This window comes from Somniosus microcephalus, unplaced genomic scaffold, assembly GCF_052327205.1.
Source record: "Somniosus microcephalus isolate GS21.2 unplaced genomic scaffold, FLI_Smic_1.0 unresolved_chr1, whole genome shotgun sequence".
Lineage (NCBI taxonomy): Eukaryota > Metazoa > Chordata > Chondrichthyes > Squaliformes > Somniosidae > Somniosus > Somniosus microcephalus.
Window position 1 is genome coordinate 137778658 of NW_028225179.1, and position 18292 is coordinate 137796949.

At 44.9% G+C, this 18292-nt stretch overlaps 1 protein-coding gene across 1 annotated transcript in view; it reads right to left on the minus strand.

Annotated features, from left to right (window-relative positions):
* LOC147095993 (uncharacterized) overlaps positions 1–18292 on the minus strand; it is a 58289-nt gene that overhangs the window by 11558 nt on the left and 28439 nt on the right. Inside the window, exons 8-14 of the mRNA XM_085974945.1 lie at positions 17869–17900; positions 16253–16294; positions 16121–16164; positions 14253–14290; positions 11877–11911; positions 7974–8071; positions 4585–4613 (exon numbers count right to left, since the gene is read on the minus strand). Coding sequence (XP_085831071.1) covers positions 4585–4613; positions 7974–8071; positions 11877–11911; positions 14253–14290; positions 16121–16164; positions 16253–16294; positions 17869–17900 — 318 coding nt within the window. The remainder of the gene's footprint in view (positions 1–4584; positions 4614–7973; positions 8072–11876; positions 11912–14252; positions 14291–16120; positions 16165–16252; positions 16295–17868; positions 17901–18292) is intronic.

Sequence of the window (18292 nt, forward strand, 5' to 3'; positions counted from 1 at the left end):
CATCCACTGGTTCTCCCTTATCTATTCTACCAGTTACATCCTCAAAAAATTCCAGTAGATTAGAGATGTTATCCTCACTTGGGCATACACCGTTTCTTTCATATGCGCTCTGTTAAAATCCTGAAATGGCCTATCTCGCACCATTGTAGGAGCATCATCACCACAACGACTGCAGTTGCACAAGAAAAACATAGAAAACAGAAATGTCAATATGACTGGGAACTAAACATCCAGGGGTATTTGACAATTAGGAAGGACAGACAGAAAGGAAAGGGAGGTGGGGTGGCTATGTTAATAAAGGATGGAATCACTGCAATAGTGAGAAATGATATTGGGTCAAAGGATCAGGATAGTGAAGCGGTTTGGGTGGAGATAAGGAATAATAAGGGGAAAAAGTCACTAGTGGGCGTAGTCTATAGGCCTCCTAACAGTTGCAACTCTGTTGGTCGGAGTATAAATCAGGAAATAGTTGGGGCTTGTAATAAGGGAACAGCTATAATCATGGGGATTTTAACTTTCATATTGACTGGACAAATCAAATTGGGCAGGGCAGCCTTGAGGAAGAGTTCATAGAGTGCATTAAGGATGGGTTCCTTGAGCAGTATGTTACTGAACCAACCAGGGGGCAGGCAATCATAGATCTGGTCCTGTGTAATGAGACAGGATTAATAAAAAATGTCCTAGTAAAGGATCCCCTTGGAATGAGTGACCATAACATGGTTGAATTCCAAATTCAGTTGGAGGGTGAGAGAGTTGGATCTCAAACCAGCGTACGAAGCTTAAATAAAGGAGACTATGAAGGTATGAGAGCAGAGTTGACTAAAGTGGACTGGGAAAATAGATTAAAGTTGTGGTAAACCACTTTTACCGTTCACTATCGTTACACTATAGTTATCACTGTTAGATCGTTTCCCTATAGTTATCACTGTTCACATTGTTGTATCACTGTACGAGGTCGCCTCGTCACGCTGCTATACCTGGGCTGGCCACTGCCGACTCCGCCCATGGCTCCGCCTACCTGCCCGGGTATAAAGGTGGTCGACTGGCTGGTATTCCTCCTTCTTGGATCCGATCGCCCACGAGGGTGGGCTCTGTTATTTAGTCAATAAAAACCTATAGTTACTTTCTTAACTCGTCGCTTTTCATTGGACGAATTGATAGGTATATCAATTTTATTGACTAAATAACAGAGCCCACCCTCGTGGTTGATAGGTATATCAAAAGTGTAAGACAGTACATGAGCAGTGGTGTGCATTCAAGGAGATATTTCACAACTTTCAAGAAAAATATATTCCACTGACGAAAAAAGGGCGTAAAAGAAAAGACAGCCATCCGTGGCTAAGTAATAAAGGATAGTATCCGACTGAAAAACAAGGGCATATAAAAGGAGCCAAACCCAGTGGGAGGATAGAAGATTGGGAAGCATTTAAAAGCCAGCAAAGAATAACTATAAGATTAATTAAGAAAGGGAAGACAGATTATGAAAGTAAACTAGCAAAAAATATAAAAACAAATAGCAAGAGTTTCTACAGTTTTATAAAAAGAAAAAGGGTGGCTAAAGTGAATGTTGGTCCCTTAGAGGACAAGACCGGGAAATTAGTGGTGGGGAACATGGAGATGGCAAAAACGCTGAACAAATATTTTGTATCAGTCTTTACAGTAGAAGACACTAAAAATATCCCAACACTGGACAAACAGGGGGCTATGGGGGGGCGGGGGGGCAGGGGAGGAATTAAACACGATTAAAATCACTAAGGAGGTGGTACTCGGTAAGATAATGGGACTAAAGGCGGATAAATCCGCTGGACCTGATGGCTTACATCCTAGGGTCTTGAGAGAAGTAGCGGTAGGGATTGTGGATGCATTAGTGGTAATTTTCCAAAACTCCCTGGATTCAGGAAAGGTCCCAGCAGATTGGAAAACTGCTAATTTAACACCCTTATTTAAAAAAGGGAAGTAGACAAAAGGCTGGAAACTATAGACCAGTTAGCCTAACATCTGTGGTTGTTAAAATGTTGGAGTCCATTATTAAGGAAGCTGAAACAGGACATTTGGATAAGCATAATTTAATCGGACAGAGTCAGCATGGTTTTATGAAGGGGAAGTCATGTTTGACAAATTTGCTCGAATTCTTTGAGGACATAACAAACAGGGTGGATAAAGGGGAACCAGTGGATGTGGTGTATTTGGACTTCCAAAAGGCATGTGACAAGGTGCCACACAAAAGATTACTGCACAAGATAAAAAAAAAACACAGGATTGGGGGGGTAATATACTGGCATGGGTGGAAGATTGGCTATCTAACAGAAAACAGAGTTGGGGTAAATGGTTCATTCTCGGGTTGGCAATCAGTGACGAGTGGTGTTCCGCAGGGGTCAGTGCTGGGACCCCAACTCTTTACAATCTATATTAACGATTTGGAGGAAGGGACCGAGTGCAACATATCCAAGTTTGCCGACGATACAAAGGTGGGAGGGAAAGCAGTGAGTGAGGAGGACATAAAAAAACCTGCAAAAGGACATAGACAGGCTAAGTGAGTGGGCAGAAATTTGGCAGATGGAATATAATGTTGGAAAGTGTGAGGTTATGCACTTTGGCAGAAAAAATCAAAAAGCAAGTTATTATCTAAATGGAAAGAAACTGCAAAGTGCTACAGCACGGTGGCATAGTGGTTAGCACTGTTGCCTCACAGCGCCAGGGACCCGGGTTCAAATCCAGCCTCGGGTGACTGTGCAAACTCCACACAGACATTCTCCCAGTGTTTGCGTGGGTTTTCTCCGGGTGCTCCGGTTTCCTCCCACAGTCCAAAGATGTGTGGGTTAGGTTGATTGGCCATGATAAAAATTGACCCTTAAGTGTTAGGGGAGATTAAATACGTGGGGTTACGGGGATAGGGCTTGGGTGGGATGGCTGTCTGTGTAGGGACCGGGTGCTGGGGTTTGGATGATCAGCCATGATCTCGTTGAATGGCAGAGCAGGCTCAAAGGGCCGAATGGCCTACTCCTGCTCCTATCTCCTACCTTCTTCTAGTACAAAGGGATCTGGGGGTCCTGGTGCATGAAACACAGAAGGCTAGTATGCAGGTACAGCAGGTGATCAGGAAGGCCAATGGAATCTTGGCTTTTATTGCAAGGGGGATGGAGTATAAAAGCAGGGAAGTCTTGCTGCAGTTATACAGGGTACTGGTGAGGCCACACCTGGAATACTGCGTACAGTTTTGGTTTCCATATTTAAGAAAAGATATACTTGCTCTCGAGGCAGTTCAGAGAAGGTTCACTCGGTTGATTCCGGAGATGAGGGGGTTGACTTATGAGGAAAGGTTGAGTAGGTTGGGCCTCTACTCATTGGAATTCAGAAGAATGAGAGGCGATCTTATCGACGCATAAAAGATTGTGAGGGGGCTTGATCGGGTGGATGCGGTAAGGATGTTGCCACTGATGGGTGAGACTAGAACTAGGGGGCATAATCTTAGAATAAGGGGCTGCGCTTTCAAAACTGAGATGAGGAGAAACTTCTTCACTCAGAGGGTAGTAAATCTATGGAAGTTGTTACCCCAGAGAGCTGTGGAAGCTGCAACATTAAATAAATTTAAAATGGAGATACAGTTTCCTAGCAGATAAGGAAATTAGGGGTTACGGGGAGCGGGCAGGGAAGTGGATGAGAGTCTAGGATCGGATCAGCCATGATCCTATTGAATGGCGGAACAGGCCCGAGGGGCCGTATGGCCTACTCCTGCTCCTACTTCTTATGTTCTTATGTTCTGATCATGGCTGATCCTCTATCTCAATACCATATTCCTGCTCTCTCCCCATACCCCTTGATGCCTTTTGTGTCTAGAAGGTCCACCATTACCTTCTCAGGGATGGATAATAAATGTGGCCCTGTTAACATCATCGAAACCCCGAAAACAAACTTGAAAATCACAGAGACATTGCCTACGATGCGGTCTCCTCTACATTGGGGAGACCAAACGCAGATTGGGTGACCACTTTGCATAACGCCTCCATTCAGTCCATAAGTGTCACCCTGGGCTTCCGATCGCTTGTCACTTTAATTCTCCACTTCCACTCCCACTCTGACCTCGGCCTCTTACACTGTTCCAATGAAGTTCAACGTAAGCTCGAGGAACAGCACTTCATCTTTCGATTAGGCACTTTACAGTCTTCTGGACTCAACATTGAGTTCAACAATTTCAGACTATAACCTCTGCCCCTATTTTTTCAGGCGACAGCTGATGATGATTCTGCCATCCCTATTTGCAACATTTAATCTCTCCTGCCGTCCACACTATCACAGACCGTCCCTTTTGTACTTTTCTCCCCATCCCCTTTCCCTGTCTCTGCACCTGCTTAAAACCTGTTACATCTCTAACTTTTTCCAGTTCGGACGAAGGGTCACAGACCTGAAACGTTAACTCAGTTTCTCTCTCCACGGATGCTGCCTGGCCTGCTGAGTGTTTCCAGCATTTTCTGTGGTTATTTCAATTAGGAACCTCTTGACTCAGAAGGTCACACGACAAAGCTCAAAACACAAGAAACTACCCAGTTCCCCAAGAGGATGTTGATTTTATTTTGTATTATTCACCTGTTACATTAAGCTCATCATATCCATACCTGCAAAAAGAGGGAAGAAATTTTATATGGCATAGGAATAAAATGTACATCAAGAAAACAGTTCTAATTTGAAAACTTCTTAACTTCCAACAAGTTGGATATGAACAAATAAACCTTTAGAAACTCAAATGTGCTCTAAAGACACATTTTATACAATCCCCTTCCCCCCACCACCGCTTTATTTCACCAAAGCGTGCATTCTAGATGCTGGTTTAAGACTGGTACCATTACGCAGTCAGACCCCAGTTACATTGCCCAGGGGAAAATATTCGCTTTTGTGCTTCCCTACATTCATCAGCAGTGCTCAGTCTATCGGCATCCCAATGCAGGATACAGTTGTCCCTTTGCCTGATAATATAATTTTTTTTTTTTAATGATTTTCAAAAAGTTCACAAGTAGTCATTTTATTTTAGACTTTCATTTGCATTGAAACTAGTTATACTGCAGCAGGTGTCAAACTGAAAGAGGTGTAAAAGGACACAGTAGCATAGTGATTATGTTACTAGTTAATCCAAAGGCCTGGATTAATAATCCAGTGACAAGAATTCAAATCCCACCATGGCGGCTGGAGAATTTATAATTTAGTTAATTAAACAAATCTGGAATAAAAAGCTAGTATCAGTAATGGTGACAACCGGATTGTTGTAAAACCCCATCTGGTTCACTAATGTCCTTTAGAGAAAGAAATCTGCTGTCCCTACCTGGTCTGGCCCAGATGTGACTCCAGACCCACAGCAATGTGGTTGACTCTTAACTGCCCTCTGAAATGGCCTAGCAAGCCACTCAAGGGCAACTAGGGATGGGTAATAAATGCTGGCCTTGCCAGCAACGCCCACATCGCATGAACAAATAAAAAACACTTTCCTGGAGCTGGCCCTAGAAGAGTTACTTAGATTCAATTCTGCCATCTTTGCACAATAATCCGTCCTGATGTGAAGCACAAGTTGATTGGCATTCAGGCAAACAGTGCAGCCCATAAGCCAAAAATTATATTTTAGCCGAGACATTACAGTCGGTGATATTAAGGGATGGTATGCTAACCACGTTGGTACGGCGTTGCTCTATTGGCTATTTTAACGTGGATGTTAAAAGCATTTGAGTTACTTTTTAAGAGAAAGGGTGGTAGATTTGTGGAATCAGGTATGAGGAAATTCCACTGAAAGGAACAGCATTATTCAACAAATATCTAGAGTGAGAAGGGACTAAGCAATAATGTGAGATGATAAGAAAGTCGAGTTGAGAGGAGTTAAAAAGGGACAGGTTCATTGGGCCAAGTGGATTTTACTTTGCTCCTATTTTAAAATGTTCTCATTGACTCTGCTACAAGGACAGACTGACGAGACTGAGATTAGGACAGTCTGTTGGTTCTCTCAGTAAAGGGAGAAGGTAAAGTCAGCCCATTATTTGAGCTGAATTAAGAGCATGAGACAGGACAATACAACTTAAATTGATGAAACCTTGTTTAGATTGAAAGAAATTGACACTACCCAGTGAAGTGAACCCATCCTTTACAATGCAGGGGAGATACACATCTTCATCTACAGCTTTAATACACAACAACTTGTATTTATATAGCGCCTTTAACGTAGTAAAATGTCCCAAGGTGCGGCACAGGAGTATTTTAAGACAAAATATTTGATACCAAGCCACAGAAGGATAAATTAGGGCAGGTGACCAAAAGTTTGGTCAAAGAGGTAGGTTTTAAGGAGCATCTTAAAGGAGGAAAGAGAGGTAGAGAGGCGGAGAGGTTTAAGCAGGGAATTCCAAAGCTTAGGGCCTAGGCAACAGAAGGCACGGCCACCAATGGTTGAGCGATTATAACCAGGGATGCTCAAAAGGGCGGAATTAGAGGAGCGCAGATATCTCGGGGTGCGGGGTGGGGGGGGTTGTGGGGCTGAAGGAGATTACAGGAATAGGGCGGGGGTGAGGCCATGGAGGGATTTGAAAACAAGGATGAGAATTTTGAAATCAAGGCGCTGCTTAACCGGGAGCCAATGTAGGTCAGCGAGCTCAGGGGAGATGGGCGAATGGGACTTGGCATGAGTTAGGACACGGGCAGCCAAGTTTTGGATGACCTTAAGTTTACGTAGGGTAGAATGTGGAAGGCCAGCCACGAGGATGAAATGTTTTTTTTTCCCCAATTGCCCAATCTCCTGAAGATAGCTACTTTTCTAAAGCGGTCGGCAGCCCTCGTGTACTTTGCCTATACAGTGAATATCAACTCTCTACTGGACCATGGATAGCGTCACAGTCACGCCTGATCTATATGCTGTCCATCAGGGGTCAGTATGATTGTGATCAGGAATACCAACACTGTCTGATTCCCATCTCACCAGCCCCTGCCACAGCTCGGGGTTTGATGGGACTCCCTATGCTCCCTGTCCCACCAGGGACCAGCGAGCTCAGCGCAGGTCAGGGATCCAAGCTGCACCTTCCAAATATGGGTCAGTAGCACACTGATGGGGCATTTCTCCACAATTAATGATGGGTCTAACTCATTGTCAAGGTATTTCAATCCCACAAAAATCGATTATTTTTACAGTTACAAAAGTCATAAAGATTATTCTACATTACTAACAAATGGTTGGGAATCTGACTCCACCTGATGTGTCAGCCATGGCTCAGTTGGTAGCACGCTCGTCTCAGAGTCAGAAGGCTGTGGGTTCAAGTCCCACTCCAGGGACTTGAGCACAAAGTTAGGCCGACACTTCAGTGCAGTACTGAGGGAGCGCTGCGCTGTCAGAGGTGCCGTCTTTCCAGATGAGACGTTAAACCGAGGTCCCGTCTGCTCTCAGTTGGATGTAAAAGATCCCATGGCACTATTTCGAAGAGGAGCAGGAGAGATATCCCCGGTGTCCTGGCCCAATATTTATCCCTCAACCAACATAACAAAAAACAGATTATCTGGTCATTGTCACATTGCTGTTTGTGGGAGCTTGCTGCGTGCAAATTGGCTGCCACGTTTCCCCACATTACAGCCAATGAAGTACCTTTGGAGTGTAGTCACTGTTGTAAAGCGCCTCGAGACATCTGGTGGCTGTGAAAGGCGCTATATAAATGCAAGTCTTTCTTTTTCACAACCGTTCATAGAAATTTGCAATAACAAGTGTTGGCACACAAGCTTGGGCAGAAATCGCGTTAACAGCGTAGAAAACGTTTTTGGACTGGAAGTGCCAGATTTTTAAATTATATATACACAAAGGAGCCAAGATGCTTAACTCCTTAACTGTGATGTTTAGTGTTCGGTGGAACTGGGGGAATAAAGATCTCTTTCTGCCCTAGCTGTGGCATCAAAAAAGATGCTGAAATTATCAGAATCCGAAATTGAATGCGTTACGTTCAGAGAAATTCCTGACTCACTCTAAATCATGGTTTTCCACAGTCACGTTCAGAGAAGAGCCTTGTTTAAACTTGTCTTTCTGTATTGTTGCATATTGTATGCAGTCTGTTGCAGTTGTCTGTTTAAATAGAAAGATTAGATTAGACTAGATTGATGTAGCCTTCACGAATCCACGCCGACACACTTTGTTTAGCTGATATTGTCATTGTGATCAGTCAGTCTCTTTAGGTTAGGATTAAGAATGAAAGTCACCCAAAATGCAATAGACTTGGAAAAGAGTTATCAGGATAAGTCATTAAACTCGACAGTATATAGGAGCACAAACAAAAACTGGGTGTGTTTCTGTAGAAAGCGAGAGTAGGGATTGAGGGATATGATGAAAAGGTTTGATAAATGATAAATGTTTGGGCTTCCTGGGCCTAGTGCCCATTTCCTGTTCTCAACCTCAGTCGCACTCTTAGTCTTAAAAGTAGATATGCTGTATTGTTTAATTTCAACATTATATCAATCAACATCGCTGCAGGAGTTCCTCAGAGCAGGGTCCTAGGCCCAATCATCTTCAGCTGCTTCATCAATGACCTTCCCTCCATCATAAGGTCAGAAATGGGGATGTTCGCTGATGACTGCACAGTGTTCAGTGCCATTTGCAACTCCTCAGATAATGAAGCAGTCCATGCCCGCATGCAACAAGACCTGGGCGACATTCACGCTTGGGCTGATAAGTGGCAGGTAACATTCGTGCCACACAAGTGCCAGGCAATGACTATCGCCAACAAGCGAGCATCTAACCACTGCCACTCGTCAGTCAACAGGCATTGCCATCGCCGAATCCCCCACCAACAACATCCTGGGGGTCACCATTGACCAGAAACTTAACTGGACCAGCAACATAAATACTGTGGCAACAAGAGCAGGTCAGAGGCTAGGTATTCTGCGGCGAATGTCTCACCTCCTCAAAGCCTTTCCACCATCTACAAAGCACAAATCAGGAATGTGATTGGATACTCTCCACTTGCCTGGATGAGTGCAGCTCCAACAACACTCAAGAAGCTCGACACCATCCAAGACAAAGCAACCCACTTGATTGGCACCCCATCCACCACCTTAAACATTCACTCCCTCCACCACCAGCGTACCGTGGCTGCAGTGTGTACCATCTACAAGATGCACTGCAGCAACTCACCAAGGCTTCTTCGGCAGCACCTCCCAAATCAGTGACCTTTTCCACCTAGAAAGACAGGGGCAGCAGGCGCAGGGGAACACCACCATCTCCAAGTTCCCCTCCAAGTCTCACACACCATCCTGACTGAGAAGTATATCGCCGATCCTTCATCGTCGCTGGGTCAAAATCCTGGAACTCCCTCCCTAACAGCACTGTGGGAGCACCTTCACCACACGGACTGCAGCGGTTCAAAAAGGTGGCTCACCACCACCTTCTCAAGGGCAATTAGGGATGGGCAATAAATGCTGGCCTTGCCAGTGACGACCACATCCCATGAATACACAAAAAAATATAATAGAAACATAGAAGATAGGAGCAGGAGTAGGCCATTCGGCCCCTCGAGCCTGCTCTGCCATTCAATGCGATCATGGCTGATCATCCAAATTCAGTCCCTGCTTTCTCCCCATACCCCTTGATCCCTTTAGCCTTAAGAAATATATCCAACTCCTTCTTGAATCTATTTAATGAATTGGCCTCTACTGCCTTCTGTGGTAGAGAATTCCACAGGTTCACCACTCTCTGGGTGAAGAAATTCCTCCTCATGTCTGTCCTAAATGGCTTACCCCTTATCCTTAGACTGTGACCCCTGGTTCTGGACTCCCCCGCCATCGGGAACATCCTTCCTGCATCTAGTCTGTCCAGTCCTGTTAGAATTTTATAAGTTTCAAGGAGATCCCCTCTCATTCTTCTAAACTCCAGCGAGTATAAGCCCAATCGACCCAATCTCTCCTCATACGTCATTCCTGCCATCCCAAGTATCAGCCTGGTGAATCTTCGCTGAACTCCCTCCATGGCAAGAACATCCTTCCTCAGATAAGGCGACCAAAACTGCACACAATACTCAAGGTGTGGTCTCACCAAGGCCCTGTACAACTGCAGCAAGACATCCTTGTTCCTGTACTCAAACCCTCTCTCTACAAAGGCCAACATACCATTTGCCTTCTTAACCGCATGCTGCACTTGCATGCTTACCTTCAGCGACTGGTGCACAAGGACACCCAGGTCTCGTTGCACTTCCCCTTCTCCCAATCTATTGCCATTCAGATAATAATCTGCCTTCCTGTTTTTGCCACCAAAGTGGATAACCTCACATTTATCCACGTTATCTTGCATCTTCCATGCTTCTGTCCAATCACCCATCCTGTCCAAATCATCCTGGAGTTTCTCGGCATCCTCCTCACAGCACACATGCCCACCCAGCTTTGTGTCATCTGCAAACTTGGATATTACATCTAGTTCCCTTGTCTAGATCATTAATATATATTGTGAATAGCTGGGGTCCAAGGACCGATCCCTGCGGTACCCCACTAGTCACTGCCTGCCACTCGGAAGAAGACCCGTTTATTCCAACTCTTTGCTCTGTCTGCCAACCAGTTCTCTATCCAAGTCAGTACCTTGCCCCCAATCCCATGTACCTTAACTTTACACGCTAATCTCTTATGCGGGACCTTATCGAAAGCCTTCTGAAAGTCCAAATACACCACATCCACTGGTTCTCCCTTATCTATTTTACCAGTTACATCCTCAAAAAATTCCAGTAGATTAGTCAAGCACGATTTACCTTTTGTAAATCCATGTTGACTTTGTCCGATCCTGTCACTGTTTTCCAAGTGCTCTGCTATTACATCTTTTATAATGGACTCTAGCATTTTCCCCACTACCGATGTCAGGCTTACCGGTCTGTAATTCCCCGTTTTCTCTCTACCACCTTTTTTGAATAGTGGGGTAACATTAGCTACCCTCCAATCCATGGGTACTGTTCCAGATTCCATCGAATGTTGAAAGATGATCAGCAATGCATTTACTATTTCTAGGGCCACTTCCTTAAGTACCCTAGGATGTAGATTATCAGGCCCTGGGGATTTATCGGCCTTCAATCCCATCAATTTCCCTAACACCATTTACCTACAAATACTGATTTCTTTCAGTTCCTCTCTTTCATCAGACCCTATGTTCCCCGACATCTCTGGGATGTTATTTGTGTCCTCCTTTGTGAAGACAGAACCAAAATATGTATTTAATTGGTCTGCCATTTCTTTGTTCCCCATTATAAATTCCCCTGATTCTGACTGCAAGGGACCTACGCTTGACTTCACCAATCTTTTTCTCTTCACACATCTATAAAAGCTTTTACAGGCAGTTTTTATGTTCCCTGCAAGCTTACTCTCATTCTATTTTCCCCTTCTTAATTAATCCCTTTGTCCTCCTTTGTTGAATCCTAAACTGCTCCCAATCCTCAGGTTTACTGCTTTTTCTGGCCAATTTATATGTCCTCTCCTTGGATCTTATGCTATCCCTGATTTCCCTTGTTAGCCACGGTTGAGTCACATTTTTTGTTTTATTTTTATGCCAAACTGGGATGAACAAATTCTGTAGTTCATCCATTCGGTCTTTGAATGTTTGCCATTGCCTATCCACCGTAATACTCTGTGAAATCCAGCCATTCTATCCAATTATCAGGTCATGTTCTGTTATGATGTGCTGTTGCTACTGCAGAACACCTCGATATGAGATTTGTAAAAGGTGCAGCTCATCGGTTTCCTACAACCTGACATTTTGAAAGTGTAGTTTGATCAAGAGCAACTTATGTAAAAACACGTGTGTGTGTTAACAGTGAGTGTTCTGCCTCGAAACCTATTAAAATCAAAGAGTTTATTTCACACAGTTTATGATTAACTGCATACTTTATACTGCTGCTTACCTCATTCGGCAAGTTGATTAGAGAACTTTGAGCGTCTACAATACAAAACACAATGTATGAGAAATTGTCAATACATTTTAATACAATAAGGTACAGCATGAGAGACAGAGACAGCGAGTCGGTGGAACAGGCTCGAAGGGTTGAATGGCCTACTCAGGTTCCTCTGAAATCACAGAATCACAGAATCCCCACAGTGCAGATAGAGCCCATTTCGGCCCATCGAGCCTGCACCGACACATATCCCACCCGATCCCCGTAACCCCTACACCAACACATATCCCACCCTATCCCTGTAACCCCACGTATTTAATCCCCCTAACACTAAGGGTCAATTTATCATAGCCAATCAACCTAACCCGCACATCTTTGGACTGTGGGAAGAAACCGGAGCAAACCCACGCAAACAAGGGGAGAATGTGCAAACTCCACACAGACAGTCGCCCAAGGCCGGATTCGAACCCGGGTCCCTGGCGCTGTGAGGCAACAGTGCTAACCACTATGCCACCGTGCTGCCCTATAACATCTTATCATGCCTCTCTGCTTCTATAACATCTTATCATGCCTCTCATGACATCCCAAATCACCTCCCATAGAATTAATAACTTTGAAAAGCAGTCATTATTGTTGTGAATGCAAAAAAACAGCAAAGTCCCAGAAACAGCAATAAGATAAATGACCAATTAATCGTTTTTGTATGTTTCTGTGTGTTTGTATGTGTGGGTGTGTTTCCATCGAAAAGCTTTGGCTAGGATGCTAATATAATGCCTTGCTGTTCTTCAAACATCCACCTAGATAAGGAGGCAGGGCTTTGGTGTAATCTCCTCGGAAGGATAGACTATCTGGCCATGCAGCACTCCCTCACTCCTGCACAAAGCCTAGATAATCTACTGAGCTGTTGCAGTACTTGCAACGTTTTGACTCAGAGGCAAGAAGGGTACCAACTGAGTCAGACTGACAAGACAGACCAGCCAACAACAGGCACACACACATTTGTATAGAGTTTGGCTGACATTCATTAAGGGCCGGCAATAGTTGCGTGAGAAATGTGTGCCTTAATGTTAAGTTGTGCTATGTTGTAATTTGAGTATTTAAAGCAAATGAATTAAAATAACAAGCAGAGTAATTTGATACAAACGCACCAAGTGTTCACCATATCATAATTACCGAACTATAACGACTAAGTTATTATAACAACTTGGTGTCAATCCAAGCACCCCACCCACCCGCCCCTTCAAGCACCGTCTGCCCCACCTGTGACAGAGACTGTAGGTCCCGCACTGGACTCGGTCACCCAAGAACTCATTTTTAGTGTGGAAGCAAGTCATCCTCGGTTCCGAGGGACTGCCGAAGAAGGAACAACTAGAGCCCCATTCATCCGATTTGCTGCATAAAGGCAGATAGTTGCACTATAACAGTTGATCCATGTTGTGTCATTAAAGTGAAGGTCACGTCTATCTTTTACTTGTGTCCAATATAGCATGGGTTCAATGTAGAGCTCAGGAAAAGTACCTCCAGTGTAGTATTTCCATTTCCCACACCAGCCATTTCTCCGAGGGGGCAATTGTCAATTTAGTAGCGGGTTTATGAGTAATTTTCTGCTGTGGGCCACAGATTGCTTTATGCATTTCCAGGCTCAGACGGAATTGAGGCTAGAGATTGAATTGAGGCTCTTCAAACTCATTTCATATATCACACTTAGAACCAACACTTGGGAGAGTTTAATCTTATCCGTCTGGGCTGCAGTCAAATCCAGATACTAGACCTAAAAGGATAATATGCTAATGCACTGCATCACCAGTTCCACCCTATGCTTATTCAGGACAGCAGTGGCTTACTTTCAGTAGGGGCTCAGTGGGTAGCACTATCTCGTCTATGAGGGTCGTGGGTTCAAGTCCCGCTCCAGAGACTTGAGCACAAAATCTAGGCTGACACGCCAGTGCAGTGCTGAGGGAGTGCTGCACTGTCGGAGGTCCCGTCTTTCGGATGAGACGTTCAACCAAGGTGGGCATAAAAGATCCCCTGGCACTGTTTTGAAGAGGAGCAAGGGAGTTCACCCTGGTGTCCTGGCCAATATTTATCCCTCAACCAAAATAATTAAATCTTGTTATTATCACATTGCTGTTTGTGGGAGCTTGCTGAGCACAAATTAGCTGCTGCGTTTCCTATATTACAACCGTGACTGGTACTTGAGAACGTATAAAGAATACCCATTTCCAGATGGCCTCCCAAGAGCTGATAAGAACTATAAAGGAAAGCTGGGGAAGATTGGAGAGGCCCGAGTCAGTATACAGAAGTTTATACTTGCGATAGTTCTAATGAACACAATCCTTCGTAACAGTGTCAAACATCTAATTTCATTCTTATTGAGTTACTTGCCCATCACATTATCGAACGAATGGTCGAATGTCCTCAGGCTGTAGGGGAAAAATGGGAAAGAATGTCATGCACGATAAACATAGAAGGGAAATCAATCAAACTCAATTCTACTGCAATTTCTGTTCTTCTAGCTTAATATTAGTGTGGATGGTCCAAGTCTATGACTGGAAATTCTACTATACTGCATTTCTGAGAGGCCTAAGTACCAAGACCCCTTAATATGACAAGGACCATAGCATAATCCCATAGAATGGTGGGCAGGCTAATACTAGAGGAAACCTATCCACTCCAGGTCCAACAAGAGTAGCAAACTCTTAGAGAGGGTGCAGAAAAGATTCACAAGAACAGTTCCAGGGATGAGGGACTTCAGTTACATGGGTAGACTGGAGAAGCTGGGATTGTTCTCCTTAGAGCAGAGAAGGTTGAGAGTAGATTTGATAGAGGTGTTCAAAATCATGAGGGGTCTAGACCGAGTAGAGAGAGTGAAACTGTTCCCATTGGCAGAAGGGTCGAGAACCAGAAAACACAGATTTAAGGTGATTGGCAGAAGAACCAAAAGCGATATGTGGAAAAACTTTTTTACACAGCAAGTGGTTAGGATCTGGAATGCACTGCCTAAAAGGTTGGTGGAGGCAGACTCAATCGTGGCTTTCAAAAGGGAATGGGATAAGTACCTGAAGGGAAAAAAATTGCAGGGCTAAGGGGAAAGGGCGGGGGAGTGGGACTAGCTGAAGTGCTCGTGCAGAGAGCCGACACGGGCTCGACGGGCTGAATGGCCTCCTTCTGTGCTGTAACCATTCCATGATTCTAAACTCAAGGACATGCCTAATTAAGCACCGTAGCTTGTCCATCCTCGCTCAACAACTCCCCCCTCCATGGCCACCACCAGCAAAAGACTGCAATCCTGAACAACATAACACGACTATACCAATGGCTGCAATAACACCGACAGACTCAGCAGGAGAAATTTTAAGCGAACTCACTGGGCGGGAAACCCACGGGATCGGAAGGAATGCCGGTTGTATATCCCGCCCAATATTACTCTCCGATGACTGAAATGGGGCGTGAAATGGGGCAGGATGTAAAACCAGCGTTCCACTCCACAAGTACTTCTTTTTCATTCACTTATGGGATCTGGGCGTTGCTGGCAAGGCCGGCATTTATTGCCCATCCCTAATTGTCCTTGAAGATGGTGGTTGTCGTCGTACGTGTCTTCACACTGTTCCCTTTGGGAAACTGTATGAAGTGGTGGAAGGATTTCTGGCCGCGTTTAATGCTCCTTCCGTGACCGTGACCATCTTTATACCGGCCATTAGGGTGGTTAGTCCTATGGCGGGAGGGTTTTACGGGCTCCCACAATCCATACGGGGGGCGGGCCACCCACACCCACAAGTATCCCGCTGCATGTCAACCCAGAATTTAGAGTCGGAGCTCCGACTCCACTTGCCAGGACTGTCTGGAGCGGGGTTCGAAACCCTACACCTTCTGGCCCAGCAGTGGGGATGCTACCGCTACACCAAAGGCCCACTCCTAAGATGGTGGTGAGCCGCCTTCTTGAACCACTGCAGTCCGTGTGGTGAAGGTACTCCCACAGTGCTGTTAGGGAGGGAGTTCCAGGATTTTGACCCAGGATGGTGTGTAACTTGAAGGGGAACTAGGAGGTGGTGGTGTTCCCATGCACCTTCTGCCCTTGTCCTTCTAGGTGGAAGAGGTCGCGAGTTTGGGAGGTGCTGCCGAAGAAACCTTGGTGAGTTGCTGCAGTGCACCTTATAGATGGTACACACTGCAGCCACGGTACACCGGCACTGGTGGGAGACTAATAGCTGCAGGCTAACTGTGACCTTAGTGGTTGGTTGAATGGGACGTACCTTGCCATGGGGGCGTAGACCGATTGATCTCCTTGCTCTAGATCCTTTTGAATAAAAATGAAACTCTATCAGTGATAAGTTTACTTGCATTAAAGTTTGATATAGCCAAAAAAGTGAAACACACTTCAATACCGTGCAGAGAGAGTCAGGTTCAAGTAGATTCCCATCTTGATTCTGCCATAAAAATAAAATATTTATCCATTTAAAAATAGATATTTATATAGACAAAGAAATCCTACTATACTACAGGAAAGTTTCCTCTGCTAGCAATATCATAAATGTCTAATTTTAGAGCTGAAAATACAGATTTGCCAGGTAGCAATGTATCACGCTAGTGGAAGCTTTCCTTTGGTTACTCAGTTAATGGCGTCGAAAACAACAACAACTTGTATTTTGTGTAGCGCCTTTACCGTAGTAAAACATCCCAAGGCGCTTCACAGGAGTACTACAAGACAAGAAATTTGACACCGAGCCACATAAGGAGGAATTAGAACTGGTGACCAAAAGCTTGGTCAAAGAGGTAGGTTTTAAGGAGCGTCTTAAAGGAGGAAAGACAGGTAGAGAGGCGGAGAGGTTTAGGCAGGGAATTCCAGAGCTTAGGCCCTAGGCAACAGAAGGCACGGCCACCAATGGTTGAGCGATTATAATCAGGGATGCTCAAGAGGCCAGAATTAGAGGAGCGCAGATATCAGGTGGGGGGCGGGGGCTGGAGGAGATTGCAGAGATAGAGAGGGGGCGAGGCCACGGAGGGATTTGAAAACAAGGATGAGAATTTTGAAATCAAGACGTTGCTTAACCAGGAGCCAATGTAGGTCAGCGAGCACAGGGGTGACGGGTGAATGGGACTTGGTGCGAGTTAGGACACAGGCAGCCGAGTTTTGGATCACCTCAAGTTTACGGAAGGTAGAACGTGAGAGGCCGGCCGGGAGTGCATTGGAATAGTCAAGTCTAGAGGTAACAAAGGCATGGACATCTTCTCAATATCTTTAACATGTCACTAGGACATAGGGAATAAAGGAAATATTTCCACTATGCTTACCATATCACCAATACATTGGCACCAAATGGCATATTCCTACTATTGTTAACTTGTCACTAACACACATGGATTAAAGGAGATCTTCATGCTATTTTTACGATGCTGTCAACATATAACAACAAGAGTAAATCTTGCCGCATTATATTCAGGCCCGCGCAGTTATACATTGTCACATTCAAATGAAATCTCTACATCTAACTGGAAGCGGCAGAAATATCACGGGTACAGGTCTTGGAGTGCAGGCCTTGATCAACATGGATCAGTGAAATCCAGATTTTCAAGGTGCTCCTCGCCACAGTTAAACACTCTGACGGGGCTCGCACGTGAAGGACTGGCAACGTCCCTTTATTATTGGAGGGTGCTGGGCATCCATGGAACTGGAGCAAAACCAGTCTCAGCATTGCCCTTCCCACTGTTTGCTCAATAGGAGCGAGCTCGTTGAAAAGAAATGGAATATATTATGGTGTATCTGCAAAAAATTAAACGTGAAGGATGGCCATGTTTCCTATGCTTAATGAATATCTGTTGAGTTCTATCATTTATATATGGCGTTCATTTCCAGCAACAGCAGCACCGTTATTTCCACGGCCATATATCTGATTTAAGAAACGTGCAGTTGGGGATGTGTTGCCCAACTCCTACTCTTTTTGGGGGGGGGTGGGGGGAAGGTTTCAAGTGAAGTGATTTGTCTTCTTGTTGGGTTACTTACCGGATCTTGCTCTCCTTCCAAGGTCAAACTAGCTGCAAAACAAATTATGGGATAATAAATATAAAACGTACTAGCGTGTCTTCCCCTGGCATTGCTCACAGTGAGTAGGAGGGTGCACTGCTTTTAGAATAATGGTAATCTGTGGCCAACCAAATATGACCGGTAAAAATCAAAGAATCATAGAATGGTTACAGCATGGAAGGCGGCCCTTCGTGCCGGCTCTCTGCAAAGAGCACTTCAGCTAGTCCCACTCCCCCACCCTTTCCCCCAGCCCTGCAAATGTTTTCCCTTCAGGTATTTATCCAACTCTCTTTTGAAAGCCACGATTGAATCTGCCTCCACCACCCTTTCAGGCAGTACATTCCAGATCCTAACCACTCGCTGCATAAAAAAGTGTTTCCTCATGTCGCCTTTGGTTCTTTTG